This window comes from Acipenser ruthenus, chromosome 11, assembly GCF_902713425.1.
Source record: "Acipenser ruthenus chromosome 11, fAciRut3.2 maternal haplotype, whole genome shotgun sequence".
In the NCBI taxonomy this organism is placed as follows: domain Eukaryota; kingdom Metazoa; phylum Chordata; class Actinopteri; order Acipenseriformes; family Acipenseridae; genus Acipenser; species Acipenser ruthenus.
The window spans coordinates 5218241-5234575 of NC_081199.1; the positions used below are offsets into that span (position 1 = coordinate 5218241).

At 41.5% G+C, this 16335-nt stretch overlaps 1 protein-coding gene across 8 annotated transcripts in view; it reads right to left on the reverse strand.

Annotated features, from left to right (window-relative positions):
* LOC117428068 (CAP-Gly domain-containing linker protein 1-like) overlaps positions 1 to 16335 on the reverse strand; it is a 49333-nt gene that overhangs the window by 25955 nt on the left and 7043 nt on the right. For all 8 annotated transcript variants that reach the window (XM_034925623.2, XM_059033031.1, XM_059033032.1 and 5 more), the window contains exons 2-8: positions 7971 to 8171; positions 6450 to 7009; positions 3988 to 4112; positions 3365 to 3581; positions 2689 to 2886; positions 2223 to 2326; positions 1873 to 1933 (exon numbers count right to left, since the gene is read on the reverse strand). In XM_034925623.2, coding sequence (XP_034781514.2) covers positions 1873 to 1933; positions 2223 to 2326; positions 2689 to 2886; positions 3365 to 3581; positions 3988 to 4112; positions 6450 to 7009; positions 7971 to 8058 — 1353 coding nt within the window. In that variant the 5' untranslated portion in view covers positions 8059 to 8171. The remainder of the gene's footprint in view (positions 1 to 1872; positions 1934 to 2222; positions 2327 to 2688; positions 2887 to 3364; positions 3582 to 3987; positions 4113 to 6449; positions 7010 to 7970; positions 8172 to 16335) is intronic.

Consider the following 16335-nt stretch of genomic DNA (forward strand, 5'->3'; position numbering starts at 1 on the left):
GAACCGACACTTGCTGTAAAGTATTACCAAAACCTTATTTTGCTGAGTTTCAATTAGAATAGTAGTTAATATAAAAAATACCATAAACCCTCACATTTAAATAAATCAGAAAAAATGCATGAGTTCAATAATAATTAAAAAAAAAAAAAAAAATGCTAACTTAATTTAAAAAAATAACAAAAAAAATGAATTTTGATTTTTTTTTTCAATTGTTAAATGACAATGATATGGTATTCCACTTACAGCACACTGTGCCTTGATATACACATGGCCAATCATTCAATACAAAATGTAAATACCATGATAGAAATAGTAATAAAGTATTACTTTTATTGAAGGAGGGGACACACATCATTGAGTTATTCCGTATACATTGCGATAGAAGCTTTTAAAGCAACGTGCACACAATGAATAAAGTGAATGCTGAAAGATCGGACTGCGCAGTTAGTCTTGTAATAATATTAATGAGAATTTGTCTTGCATTATAAATTGATTTTTCAACGTAGGATGTCTTTGAAAGAACGGACCTGTGGCATACTGCAGAAATATTTTAACAATATACGAGATTTAAAAACTAACAGAACCCAATACAGATTTTTTTTTTTTTTTTTTAAACTAACAAGATTAATACTTTTAGTGGATTACAAAAAACAGCATCAGGATCTGAAGTTACTGGGATTAGCAAGTTTATAAAAAAAGCAGGCTCCTGATCTCCTATTATTGTATTACTGGGCAATATAATGATGATGAAGGCACTCGTATTGAATTCTCATTGAAAGGTTTATCAGTGATGTTACTTTTATATAATCTTCTGGGTTGAGTGTTTAAAGTGGATCAATAGATCAGCTATTGGTTAAGGCCACGGTTCTTTGTGTTCGTATTGGTGTTTATGCCACAGAGTACCTCTTTCAGCAACTATTGTTCAGGTCAATAGAAGACATCCAGCGTTGCTGATAAAACTGGCAGAGTTCGGCTCTTTTAAAACATCTCGTTTCTCTCGTTTGTTTGCTAACCTAACAGCCATCGTCCAATAAGTGCTAGTGTGTTCCTTTCGCAGCCCTTTAGGGGAGCAATCCTGGCTATTTTCTGAGCTCATCAGCAAATCTGTGTAATATGTTGCACCATCATATGTTACGTGTTCCAGAAATATTGTTAATTTTGCCTTTTATTCCTTAAGGACCTGGAGATGCTTTTATTTTGCGTGTGTCTCGGAGTATAATTCCCTTAAATGATTTGGGTAAAAAGAGTGCAAAACGGTATTTGAGAGCTTGGACAATATTCAGAAAAGAAGTAATAATAATGCTAAAATTATAAATATTTTAGAAATCTCTATGGGAATGATAATCAGTGTTTGTGTAACAAATTAGCAGCAGATTTTGTTGCTGAATTACTAAAGGTAGTCAAATTTGCTTTACACTTTTCTAATTCTCACTTTCAGTTATACACTATGAACAATTTTACTAACAAATTCAAAATGGGGTTTACTTGCAAAACACTTTCTTCCCTCTCGAAAAACAGTGTCTCTTACCGTAAAACCAAAGACTGCCAGTTTTGAAGTTCAAGATCCTCAGTTAATTTTAATAACTGCGATGTTCATTGGAAATTAGTTATTAAAAAAGCAAAGCAAGATTTAGTTGTTTTCTCATTCAAGTGGTAAAAAGGAATCATTAACAGGGATTAGAAGGGTTACCCTCGCTGCAGCCTCTCAGCTCTAGGCTCCAAGCTCAGTAAAGACGCTTTTGTTTTCTGGAACGGACGTTGATTTCGTTTTGTAATTTCTTATTTTCTGCAATTCCCTATAGATCTCTTCCATTTGATGTGTGCTAAGTGTTCTAGAACAGCTGGGGGTCAGCAATGCAGAGGCATGTTTACCTCCAGATCTCCTTTGGTAATGCAAGCCTCCTCCACCCGGAACTGCAGGTCCTCTACCTTCCTGTTAGGAGGAGAGATCACAGTCAAGACGCCCATTACAACTGCAAGCTTTGGGTACTGCAATGCAAACTTCTTCCATTTACATAACCCGTCCAGGGTCCAGATCCACTCTGGAGCACTAGGCGATGGTTCGCTACAGCAGGAAACATTTTAAGCATGCTGGTCTCGTGAATTACACACATTTAAAGAAATGCACAGTGGCAACTGCTGTTGGCTTCTTTAACATCAAACTAATTCCTCAGAAAGGGTATGAAGTGTTAATGACTGCCAGCACACTGATGGTCCCTTACCTCTTCTCCTCTTCCAGCTGGTTGACCAGGTCCACTTTATCCTTGTCCGCACCCTCCACCAGCGTGCGCAGCTGGTCCATCTTAGACTCCATTTCCAACACATACTGATTGAACAAAAAACTAAAAACTTAGCGAGACTCAACAAAATAACATTCAAGACCCAAGAACGGTCGATACGCTCCAACAGGCGAAGTTAAATTCCATCAGTGTTAATTCATTCAATTAATTATAGCAGACTTGAACAGAACTGCCTGCAAATGTGGTGTGGCTGAGTGCTTTACTTCTGCAAGTCAGACGATCTGGTGAGGACTGCAATTGTTATTTCATTTAATAGGTGACCAGAAATGAATAACAACCCCTGATCATATTGTATACTTCTTAAAACCCCAGCTAGAATACTGCTGTTACTGCTGCTTAAACAAGATGAAATAAAGCCCTGCTGAGGACTGGGGTGCATGAATGTAACCTGTTCATGGCCTGATCGGAGCAGCGAGAGTTCCTGCTCGATCTCTCCCACGTGGCTGGTTGCCTTGGCGACCTCGCCTCTCTCCACATCCCGCTCGGCCAGAAGCTGCTCGATGTGCTGCTGCTTCTCCTTCAGGGCCTCCTGCAGGGCTGTGGTGCCCGAGATCTTCCTTGCATAGCGGGAGGAGGTCTCTGTGAGCTGCAGCGCGGGGGTTACACACACAGATCAAATACAATGAGATACGTGCAGCGCGTGGAAAAACAACAAGATCACCTACACCACTATATCTACAGCTATGGACAAATGTTTAGCAGCACCCTATAGCATGAACTACTTTTGATTCATGAAGTCGAATGAAACCTGCTGAGTAATGTTATGTTAACATATTGAATTACATACCGCTTTGTAGTTTTCCATATACTTAATGAAAAAACGTGACATTTCGAAATCGAACATGAAATACTGTACTACTATTATGACTCTTGCAATATCATTTTCATATACCGTAATTAAACTAATAAGAACATACGTCAACGGTAACATCAGAATATAAGAATGGACAGGTCTACTGAGCTCAGCAAGCAAAGGATTAGCCACATGAAGGTAGGGCCCTACAGTGGTGTGTAATGCTGTCAGGCTCTAGTATCTGAATGCACACACTCTCAGTCCTTCTTACCAGGCCAGTGCGGCTGGGTTTGCCGCCCACTGAAGAAGCAACCGAGCTGAGGGAGCTGATGGAGGAGGCGCTGGGGCTTCGTTTCAGGCCTGACGGGGTAGGTAGTACTTTCCGTGCCGGTGTTTTTGACTTGGCTGGCGTTGTAGATGGAAATCCAATCTTTGTTACTTTATGGACTGGTGCAAATAACCCATATTTGGGCTGGCACTGGAAGTACCTATTTAATAATAATAATAATAATAATAATAATAATAATAATAATAATCAAATACAAAACAAGAGGTTGTTACAGACCAGAACTAAAAGCACACTCAAGGTGAAATCATAATTTGTAATGCTTTTTAGTCACGGGTACAGTATAATTTAATTGCAATAAATTGGCAAGTTAAATTGTTGCCACTCTAAATCGTAAAAGCAGTTGTCCCACTCCTAGACCTCAGGGCTGAACGGATATTCAAAGAATATTTAATTGAAGCATTGCTTAAAGTTGTTAAACTGCTCTACCTTTTTCCCCCCAGCAATTGAGAGGAGTGGAAGCTCCACGCCACAGTATAAATGATTAAGAAGTAAGGTGAGTAAGTTGTAGGCGTGTAATAAAAAATAAAACACAGGAAATAGAATACCTGGTTCCAGCCACGGCCCCATCATTCTTTCCCAAGGGCTCATCAAGCTCGACTCCACACCACTCTCCCTTCGCAAAGTCTGTATCTCCTAGGAATCTCACCACTCCAGCCTTCGTACCCCCAACCTACACAGTGAGAACATAACAGATGCATTCAAATACAAATAGAATAATAACTAAGCAAAGCAAGCGCTGAACCACCAGCACGTTAATATCAAACAGAAGGGCACGTACTACAAATTCCTAGTAATTGTGAGGAGTGCTGCTCAGCTCAATAATGCACACCGGTCTCCTTCTCAGCTGGGTTTCTTTCAAGTAAAAGCCATCAGCCTCACTGCTAGTGTACCGGTATCGAGCATTTCACTGCTGCAGTGCTGATGTCATGGAATCAGAATTCCAACCCACAGCATTCCACAAAACCCCTGACAGTTCCTTACCAGGACTGCTGTAGAAACTGGGTGGCTGCAAACGGGATAATTGCGCTAGGCCAGATGAACCACAAGTGCGGAATAGCTGCTTGAGAAACACGCACAGCGCAATCCGTCAGGGCAGCTCAATGGACCATTTACAAAGGCTGTGGCCTTAGGTGATTTAACAGTGGGAAATAACATGTAATTCAACACGCTGTAGGGCGACAGTCATTCTATACTGGTCTATTATACAGGTTTGGCAGTGCTGCATATGAAACACTTGCCTGATTCAGAATCTAAATTAATAGCAGAGGGTAAACAAGTTCAGGACCTACTGGAAGTTTATAAAACCTGCATTAGTAGTGTCTACTTAAAAGCACATGTGAAGCAACATAACATTGCGAAGGCAAGCTAATAGGAGGGTTTTTATAGAATGCTAATTGATTGGCCAAGTTAATATGGGCATACGCCATCTTTAAATTCCATATGTACAAAAACAATGCAAGAGAACAGGAGAAGGGTATCACTGCTTGAGAGAATAACTAGTCATCGTGAGACATTCACAATACCCTACAGAACACGACCACTTCCAGGCATCTGGAAAAAATGCAAGTCTAGACACTGCAAACACACCACTTAAAACCACTAAAATAAAGACTTCTGCATCTTAAAGAACTAGGCTACATTTCTATGTTGTAATAACAGGGATGGAATAAGACTCCCACTGCATAGCAGTTTGAACCATTCCTGGTTTTACTAAGAGTTTAATAGAACACACCTGAGCTTGCTACCTATATGTGGCTAATCAAGCTCCAAAAACTAAAAACTGTTTCTGTCACAACATGATTTTGGAGGGCGAGGTAAAGGGGATTCTGCGATGACGATTAGAACACAGAGACGTACTCAAAACAAGGGCAATATAACAAAACGCATCTCTTTAACATAATCCCCTGCTACAGACATACAACTTCAAATAGATCTGAAATAGAAGTCGACAAAATAAATGTATTCACAAAGCAGGAGCCAGAACCTAAATGTTAAAGGCATGTCTTGAATAGAGTGTTAGTAGGCGTGGGAAGAAGCACGCAGGCAGGAATTGGATGTCATCACAGGGGCTGGAGCCCTTGACACAATGTTTCCTTGCTGTATGCCAGCATTCCTGGAGCCTTACAGCAGCTATAGTAAACAGAAAGGCTCTTGCAAGATCCCAAACAACCATATGTGTAGATCTACACAGGGATGGAAGTATGACTCCCATTGCATTGCAGTTTGATCCATTCCTGGTTTTACTGAGAGTTTAATAAGACACACCTGAGCTTGCTACCTAGACACCGTAGCAAAATCAAGCTCGTATTGAAACCTGGAGCGGGTGAAACTTATGCAATATGAGTTTTATTTTCAGTCTGTCTCAATTCAATTACAAAAAACAGCACTTGGCTTTTAAATGAGCATTCAAGCAAAACAGCCAGCCAGCCTTAGTAGAAATGCTTGAGAGGATTCATGTATGAATTTTACAAATCTAAACAGAAAAAAATGGCAGATATAAAAACAGCAGCTGTAATGTATGTGACTTCACATATTCAATTTCGGTTTCAAGTGATGTAACATCATTAGGCTGCACAATGCTTTTTAAGTTCTTTTTCACAGATCTGTTTTATGAACAGAAGCTCTGTGGCTTCTGTGATACCGATTAGATATTAAACCGTGACCAACAGTAACCTGCCGTCAGTATGAGCTTTTAACATGACTTAATATTGTGGTCACAACATGTGCAAGCCTGCAGACTTAACTTCCTTCTCATATCACATTTCTACATGATGAGAGCCAAAACATTGGCATACTTGTCTTAGTTTCTGCGTAGATTTACATTGGCACCTGCAACTGGGACTGAATAGAAAGCAATCTCAAAAATCACTCCAGGTTAAATGGACATCTACATTTTTAAAATGTTTTGGTTTACACGTCCACACAAAAACACAACCCCATTGTGATGCATAACGTTACCTGCAACGGCAAGCGGTGAGATTTTTAGAATTGTATGAATCAACCTTACCAGGACACGATCCCCGAATTTCAACTCCCTCTCCCCTTTCTTTACGGAGCCCGCCTCAGACAGGTTTGATACGGACTCGCTGGCAGTCCTTGTGAGGTTGGTCACTGGGGTGGTGGGCGTGGTGGGAGTGACCGGGGTGGTTGATGTCTTTTGAGCAGCTGAGGCGGAAGATGCTGGTGGCGGCAAGGACACGCTGGCAGAGTCGCGTGCGGGAGACGTGCTTCTAGACTGGGGGGCTGTCTGCGTGCCGTTGGCCTCGCCATCCGCTAGGGGATTGCGGGATAGCTTGGATGGCCGGGTAAATATGCCTCGCTGGGCTTCGCACTGAAAGTATCGCACCCCGCCCACCGACCCATCGTTTTTTCCTATCGATTCATCCAAAACAATTCCTGCCCACTGGCCAGGGGCGAACTGAGTCTCCCCCAGGAACTGAATGAATCCGGGTTTGTTTCCATTGACCCAGACTCGCTCTCCGACGTGAAAATCATCCACAAAGTCCTCCTGAGACGCTGATGCCGGGCTTGAGGAGGTCTTGTCTACGGAGGCTTGTTTCGCTGGAGCTGCAGGAGCAAAACAGAGAACAAGATCGCTACTGAAGTTAACCAGCAGCCAGCAAGTGGAAAACCAGGAATCTCTACTTTTTTCCTGTCCCAAGATACAGTATGCATCCCAAGCAGGGGATACTAAAAGGGCACTCTTGTACTTACACACTGACCATTCAAAAAACAGGAAAAGATGAACGTTCTGCATAATGTGAAGCATTATCTACTGTAGTAAAATACATTGCAAGGACATCTCTCTAAATGTAATGAAGATGATGAACCTGAAAAGGATACCAAGACCAGCACACAAAGGTTTAACATCACAGTCCCATTACAATATATTAATCTAAAAATTATACCTGCAGGTAAATAGGATCTAGAGGTGACATTATAATAGCGGATTTAAGTACTGATAATTAGCATACTGTTATCTCTTCATCTCCTATCTAAACTAAGCTAAAATAAATGTGTGATCCTCACTGTTATAACCACATAACCATAAAGATCACATGCTGTATGGTTAGGAGCTTTTCAATGAGCAGGTTGAACACAATATCATGGAGACACATATATTCATCTTGTAATCTTCATTCCAAACACCACTATTCACTTAAACCCGCTTCCCTCTGTCTGCACCCCTAACGTAGCACTGCAGCACTGGCACAATCAGGCAGATGGATAATTCCATATGTGCACCAATAAACTGGCCCATTATAAAAAATAATAATAATAGCTAACATGTTTTTTTTTTGCACTTTGAAAATAATACAATTTCTGTATACATCTTTAGATGTTTCAGACTCAAGCACTGTAAAAAAAAAAAAAAAAAAAAAAAAATTCATACAAGGACTGTGCATTGTTATATTCACTATATGGCCGGTAACTACGATCAATAACAATGCAAACCAGTCTTATAAAATCTAACAATTCCAGCGGGTTCTCCCCGGCCCCAACACGGACAGGCCTGCTTCTCTCTTACCAGCGGCTGTGCTGGTTTTGGTTGCAGTGGCTGCTGCTTTACTGATCTTGCTGGGAGCTTTCAGCCCGCTCGGTTTAAGCATGCTCATTCTTCCTTTGTGCTCGGGGTGTCTGCTGGTCTTTGTCTGTCAGTGCTGGCTAGCCCTTCCCAACCATCAATTAAGCGACTCGGCTTTGATGTGCTGTCTGTCTCTGGCAAAACCTGCAGGAAAAGAAGAGCGACCTGTGAGAGAAGAGAGCCGGGCGGGCACCCTCAAAAGAATAATGACATGATAGGGTAGGCTAGGCACACAACAGGGAGGATCAAAGGCTGTTGGGTTATAATATGAACATGCAGCGCTATGCAAGAACACAAGCGCGTGTGCGCGGACACACACACACACACACACACACGCACGCACGCACGCACACACACCACACACACACACACACACAGCCATGTTTAAAGGTTAATTTGAATGTTAAAGAAAATTTTAGTGGAATTACGTTGTTAATCTTTTAAATACATATTGTTGTTATTTGACATGAATATTAAAAAAAAAAAACCAGTAGTTTCTTTTTACTCCAACTGATTTCAAACAGGTGCAAAAAAAAACTCTTGTTCTTCATCATAAAGGGATGACCGATTCAGTTTCATTTCCAAAATGTTTAAACTCTGGGATTATTCCAGACAAATTATACTAATATGATAAATTACACACACAGCAATACACAGAATAATTTAATGGCACGAAGAGTTCAAAAGACTGATATTGTGTCCCAAGAGACAACACAAACAGATGCCAGGGAGGAGAGATGTATGCTGACAGTCCTTAAAAACAAACAAAGCAGGTCTTTTCAGAAATAAAAGCACTTCAAAGCCAAATCAAATTACTGGTACTGTATGTTACAAAAGAGCATGAACATCAAATGCCTATTGTTTAAGATCATCACAAAGTACAGTCATAGACAGTTTTAATTGAACCCCACTAAAGTCAACACTATAAAAACATTCCGTTTTTCACCCAGGCAATTTATCCAGTCATGATAAAAGTAATAAAGCACAATGATAGAAGCACTTGTATTGAATTGAATGCCGCTGTTCATGCATTATTAATATCATCTCTTTAGTAGCGGACAATAAATCAGCCAGTTATCTAGACTTTTTACTGAGGATTAATGCTGTAATGGGGCTGCCATTCAAAAGCAGAATTGCTTACAAACTGCAGAACTGCATTCTGCGTTCCAATCTGATCAAAACAAATAAGATTAAGGAGGCTAATTTGGAGATGTAGGATTACTTCACCCTCAAAACAAGGCGTGTTGCATCTAGTGTTTGTACCCATGAATCAAATCCAAGGAAAGTGACTGCATTTTGTTTCTCCAGATCCTTTAAATAATGCATGCATGTCATAGTTACACTTAATGTCTTCCATACACCGTGCATCTGAAATCAGAATGCAGTGATTTACATAAAAGTGTCCCACATGTGCTTTCTTCCTTGGCATGGCTGAGCAGCAGGGCATGCAATAAAAACATGCTTTGAATACCGTATTAGGCTGAAATGATAAAAAATAAAAGGGTCTTTTTAGTACCACATATACCATAGGCTACAAAATGAATGATTACCAACAGCACAGAGCAGGGTGTAGCAGCTGTGCCAATGTGTGCCTGGGGAGAAATGCAGTCTCCATGTATGTGCAATAACCCACTTCACCACCACCCTCACATTGCCAGGGCTTTGTTAGGATTGCGCACATTAAAAGGAACATTACAAAGCTCTTGGGAAGTTCAAACCAAGAATGTCTTTCCTGGCAGAGGATTCTAAAAGCAGGGAGCTCTGGGTTAAATATATTAGCTGCCGACAGATCATTCGTATTCTATTTACTCACCACTCACACAACACTAGTGTCTCCGAGAACTCATTCCTTTTCAAATTCAAACGGATTTCAAGAACAAATGAAGTTAAAGTGCACATCTAGCAATAAGCAGACGGGTGTATCGGCATCACGAGTTCAAATGGCTCCTACATCGTTTAAGATTTCTTTCTGCGTCATACTGTACTAAAGAATTTGGATCAGAATCTTGATTATTGAGCAACGTCATTACATTGCTATTAAACTGTCAACTAGTGTGTAATATAGACACACCTCTCTTCAATACAGTCCCAGGTCATTTCAAAGCCTAAAAGGTGAAGAACTTTGAGAACCTCTACTCTTAACAAGATTACCCAACGCAGGACAGAATGGCTAAGTGCATTAAAGAATCGCTCTGATCTCAGGCTAGCAGAAAGCAGGACTGACTCAATGACACTCAATGTAACAATTCTTACATCCGTTACACTGCCGTCAAAGTATAGTTTTAAGAACAAGATGATGATGATGATGATGATGATGGTCTAAAATATCCCTTTATTTCAAATACAATGAAGCCCACGAGACATTCAGTTTTTGTTTTTTTGTTTTTTCTTTTTTTTGTTTTTTTTTAATTTAGTAGTCTGCAATTATTTTTACCCAATTTTTCTCCCAATTTGAAATGTCCAATTGTATTTCAGATCATCGCTACCACCCCTGCGCTGACCCGGGAGCGGCGAAGACGAACACACGCCGTCAGCCAACCACTTTTTTTCACTCTGCAGGCCAGCCATGCAGCCACCTCAGAGCTACAGCGTCGAAGGACAACACAGCTGTGGGCAGCTTACAGGCAAACCCGCAGGCGCCCTGCCAGTCTACAGGGGTCGCTGGTGTGCGGTGATCCGAGGACACCCTGGCCGATCTAAGTCTCCCCCCCACCCACGGGCGGCTCTCGGCGACCTCCAGGCTATAGGGCGCATCCTGCACTCCACACAGAGCGCCTTTACCGGATGCACCACTCAGCAGCTTCAGATCATTTATTTGGTCCCAGAACTCTACTTCCAGTCTGTCTTTGTGGAGCTGTGCACACTTCCCAACACTGCGTGGCTTCATCCTCTAAAAATACCGGGTCACAAGCGATCCGACGTGCAGAGCGGCCAAGGCAGCTGACATCACTAATCTAATTTAACATTCACAGCCGGCGAGTGCCTCTCTGCCCTGCGAGTGACAGACACCAGCAGGTTGTGTAAAAGGTGGTGCGAGTGTACAAACTTACTGTGCAAGCAAGGTGTGCATTTCAGGAGAAGAGTGTCAGGAAATCTTTAATCATGTCCCAAACAGGGTTGGGGGTCAATTCCTGTTTTTCAATTCCAATTCCCATTGCCAGAGCTTTGCCCAGATTACGTTTTTTACAAAAGTTATCTCTTTAAGTCTTACTGTAGGTAATGTTCCCAAATGTTTCTTTTTAAACATTAATACTTGAATGCGTCTTTCAGAAAATACTGACAAACTTTGCATTGGCAGTGACGAAAACAAAACACAAGTACTGGAAATTGGTCCCTTTTGGATAAAGAAGATGAAGTAGATTAAATGAAGATACAATACATATCTCACATAGTTAGAGAAACAGTATTGGAAGCCCTGGAGATCAATTTGGTTTTCCCATTGTTCAAAACACAGACTGGCCAGTGCTCTAAATGAGCAGGCTGCTCTCATGACTGCTCTCACAAAGTGTTCTCAGTGCAGGGTAAACTTCAGTGCATCATCAGCAACACAAACATATAAACACAGTAAGAGTGCGCTACTGTATAGTATTACGAAGAATTATCCATTTGCTTACGGTTTACAAGTGAATATGAAACACATGTCAGTGTTGTGGCAGACAGGAAGGTCTATCTGGTAAGGATGTGAGAGAGTACTGACTGAGAAGGCTACACAACCAAGGACTGAACTGTAATTAGGTGATTTGGTGCAACAGGCGCCTTCACAGTTAACAAAGGTGAATACATCAATACTTTAGTGTTAACTGACCTTTGTGGGTCTTCAGTGTTATTCAGCATTTGTGATCCTCTGGGACACTCTTGAAAATGATTATTTTTTTAACAAACAAAATCAATTAGGCACGTGTGCTTTGCAGGTGCAGATGTGCTCAGTAATGCGAGAATGAGAGCGAGGGCTAGGTTTCATTAGCTGCCGATTGTTAAATAAAATTGAACTCTTGAGGGTTTGCAGGTCACTAGGGAGCTGTAACGGATCACTTTCCACTCTGTGTACTGCCCTCAGTTACACTCTCCGTGGATTAAACAAAACCATTGCATTTACTAACAAGCAGTTAAAGCAATAACATACCGCAGTGTGTCTGCAAATACTATTCTGGCTGCAACCATTTTTCATTTTTATTGAAGTTAAAGGTTTGCTGCTTGGAATTGAATTTATGAACAGAACACACTGCAACTGAGGTCTAGGGGCCCTATTTGGAAGCAAGAGAAAAGGCACATTTTATGAGAGGAATGATAATGGTACAACATTATCAGATCTATTTATGGCTGGTTTTATACCATTCAAATTAATCCCACTCTCAATTTGCACCGAAATAAAGAGAAAAGGTGAATCTGGTCTGACACATTACAATCCTCACTGATATCCTGTGTCCAATGTATTCCCCCTATACGACTTTACAATACAGACACAGAGAATATGTGGGAAGTAATGATAGCCCGACTGAGACACAGAGCTGTTCAAATGGGTCTTTGTCAAAGGTCACACAGAAACGTATGGGATAGCTCATATTCAAACACACAGTGGATTCAAGCCTTGGGCTTGCTCAGCCTAAATGAACTGTTAACACTAAATGCCACAGAGTTCTTTGTGTGCTCTGTGGGGCTGTCATGACAACCCTGAAACATTCCACCTCTTTCACATGGTTCTAAAGTGACACGTCCCATTCCGGATACTGCAGAATTCCTTCAAGCCACAACTTCCAATAGCGCAGCTTTTAACTGTTCAGATACTAAGCACCCTGTCCCCTTCGTACTCTTTTGTTTCGGATGCAGCATTTCCAGGAACAGCATGGCTATTAGATGGCTGTTGAAGGTCTCCAGTTTCATTCCCAGGTTTACATTTTGATATAAGATACATTTCACTAGGAGAGCTGCCTTCAGGATGCAAAGCTTTTTGTTCTTGGTTATTATTGTATTTAATTTAATTAGAACATAAGAACGTTAATCCAGTTTGGCTCCCATTCAAAGACAGATGGTTTTTGCATCGCATGTTTACAAAAACAAAGTAGTTCTTCACGCGACGCAGACACACATTTTTAACCAGCCTGCTGTTCTGTACATCGCTTTGTTTGTTTTTTTGTTAAGTTATACATAACCACTTCTTATTACTTGATAAAAGCAAATCGAAAACCCAGCTGAAAGAGTCCTGAAAAAAACAAACCCGGCTGCCCAATATAAATCGTGTTGACAGCTGTGTTTATCAGCGTGCCAGATCAGGATCAAGTGCTGTCCACGTGGCTTGAGCAACAACCTCTGCAGAACTAACGGGGGAAACTCGGCAAGAGACACATCATGGCTTTAAATGTTACGCTGCAGCACAGTTTCCAGCTTTAGAGTCATGCTGCATCCACACGGTACCTCCAGTTTTGTAGAAGCATCTCAACAGCTCCTCATATAGCCGTGTCTGGGAAGCTGCTGGATACTTGATGCCAGCTGGTCTTGTGGATACATCCCCAGTGATCCCCAGATTCAGAGATGCTCTGCTTCTCCACACTACCCTTCACTTGGACACACTGTGGGCATCATCACATTGCGGAACATTTTCAGAAGAGTTGCAGGGTCCAGATTACCAGCTGTTACTAGTCATGCCTTCACAATCAAACCGATTCTGACGACACGACAAGCGTTGGGCGTGCTGGTTATATAAGCAGCTTCTTCCAAGACATGCGCAAGATCACGGGATGCAGGGAGCCGTCACACTGGCGAGAGGTGCTTTCAACGAAGCAGCAGCTGGGCCGTGTGCTTGCGAGGACCGGACTGCTCTTTGGAAGCACAGAGTGCAGCTTTGTTCCTGACAGCAGAGGCACAATAGAAGAGAGGCTTCCAGATCACAGGGCCCCAGTCCAGCGGCTGAGCGGCTTACTGACACCGATCAGGAGACGCAGTCATAGTGGTGGGACACACGCTGGCTTCTCCGCACTGCCCTTGTGCCTCTGTGGTAGTATTTAATGCCTGATCCCAATTATTCTGATTAAGATTATAACACAGGGATGGAAATAAGACTTTTATTGCATAGCTGTTTCATCCATTCCAGATTTTACTGGATCAAACTGCAATGAAATGGGAGTCTTATTTCCATCCCTATTTACTGTATATCAACAGAACAGAATCAACAGAATTATCATGGCTATAATTCCCAGTGCAATGTTCGTAACCTTATTTAACCATTACTGTGTTCAAAATGTGTTCTTCATTGAAAGGTTTAGCAACAATTACTTCAAAGCAGTGCGTCCATGTGGAATTTCTCACCACTGCTGTATGTTAACCTGGGATTGACTGTCGTAGAGGTCCTTTCATTAAAGAGAGGTGGAGTCGGTCAGTATGAAATCCAGGTGCAGGGATGGAAATACTGCAAGACTCCCATTGCTTAGCAGTCTGATCCATTCCTGGTTTTACTCAGCTTGTTACCTTTACACTGTAACCGTAGCTAATCAAGCTTGTATTAAAACCAGGAACGGGTGAAACTGCTATGCAATAGGCGTCTTATTTCCATCCCTGAGGTGTCACTGGCTAAGAGTCTCTCTTTGTGGGGAGAGAGAACAAGCTCCACTCAAATAAAAAGCTGTCTCTAATTCACACCAAGGGAGGAAACCTTTGGTTTGCAAACAATGATTCATCACAGAAAGGCTGGATCCATTCCAAGACATCTTTATCTAATACGCTGTGGGACAAAAAAAAGGAGAGTGCTCAAGCAGCTGTCTGAGAAATGAAGGAGAGTTCTGCAGTGTTCTGAGATTCTGGTGGTGTAAACAGTCTATACTATACAGGCAGCTTGCACTTTACCCTGTTCAGAACCGCCCTGGAGTTTGTTCAATGCCCTTTGCAGAACATTACTGTAAATAACACTCCCCTGTGCTCCCATAACAAACAGGCTGGTTTAAACAGTCTCCTGCATCACTTGCTTGTTCTCTGAAGCTGTATTTGGGCTCCGAGCCGAGGCACTACGACAGGGTGGCCCCAGATTTCTCTGAATCCGCACACAGATGTGTCTCGTGTACCAACGCCACCTGTCCTGCACAGCTCCAGCCACTAGCTGGCAGTTTGTAAAACAAACTAGCACTTCAGCTTCCAAGTTAGCACATACCGTGCTGTACTGCAGCAACAAGCAATGTGTCAGGAGACATGTAATATAAACAGAGTGAGTAATCCCTCTGGACAACAGCTAAAACACGGAAGCTTTTCAAGGTGAATCTCTCCACGATGGAACGACAAACTCAAGGGAACATTGTTTAGAGAGTTTCTTTAAATGTGTTCCTCCGAGGATTGTGGGCAAATCATAATGAACACTATGCAGTAACGCACGACAGCTGTTCATCAAAACAATTAGCTTGTGTTTTAATCGACAAAAAGGCTTCCCTGTGGTACATCTGGGAAGTGTTTAAAACCCAGCAGAGACAGAAAGGAGGGGCAAGTTAATGAATATCCAGCATTGTAAAACAACTGATGAAGTATGTGAAACGATATCATAGCCGCAAAACTGAAAGAACCATGCAGTGACACTAACGCTCGAAAACAGTGGAGACACAGTAATGAAAATGAGGAAACATTGCATAATTAAAATATCCATTTTACAAATGGTTCTTTACTCATTAACAGTACTGCCACAGCCATGCAAATATTACATCTTCAAAGATACATTGAGACACTGAAAACCTACAGCACTTCACATCAATACAGTATATCTCACATACTGTCATAATGGAATTTCATTTGAACTGTGACCCTGCTGTGAAACAGAAGCAACTACATTTTACACAATGCATGGACTCCCAAGAGCACTACATTTTATACAATGCATGGACTCCTAAGAGCACTACATTTTACACAATGCATGGACTCCTAAGAGCACTACATTTTATACAATGCATGGACTCCTAAGAGCACTACATTTTACACAATGCATGGACTCCTAAGAGCACTACATTTTACACAATGCATGGACTCTCTGATTGGGACTAGTATGTAATGAGATTTCATTTTAAGAAAGCCTGACATTACTGGAAGACATTTATCTGTGCAAAACGCATTCAAATAATACATTCCCCAGAACCATACCGTTCACTGCGTGGGATGTATAGAAATGAAATAGCCCGATCATTATTGAAAAAGTAAGGCTTCGCTTCTCTTTTCAGCGTTATGATCAAAAAAAATAAATCTCTTACAATCCCAGTTATGTCACTTTGAATGAAATGGCAAACAGATCATTAGTCAGGTTTTCTCTTTTATAATCCAAGCCCAGAAGCACGCCTACATG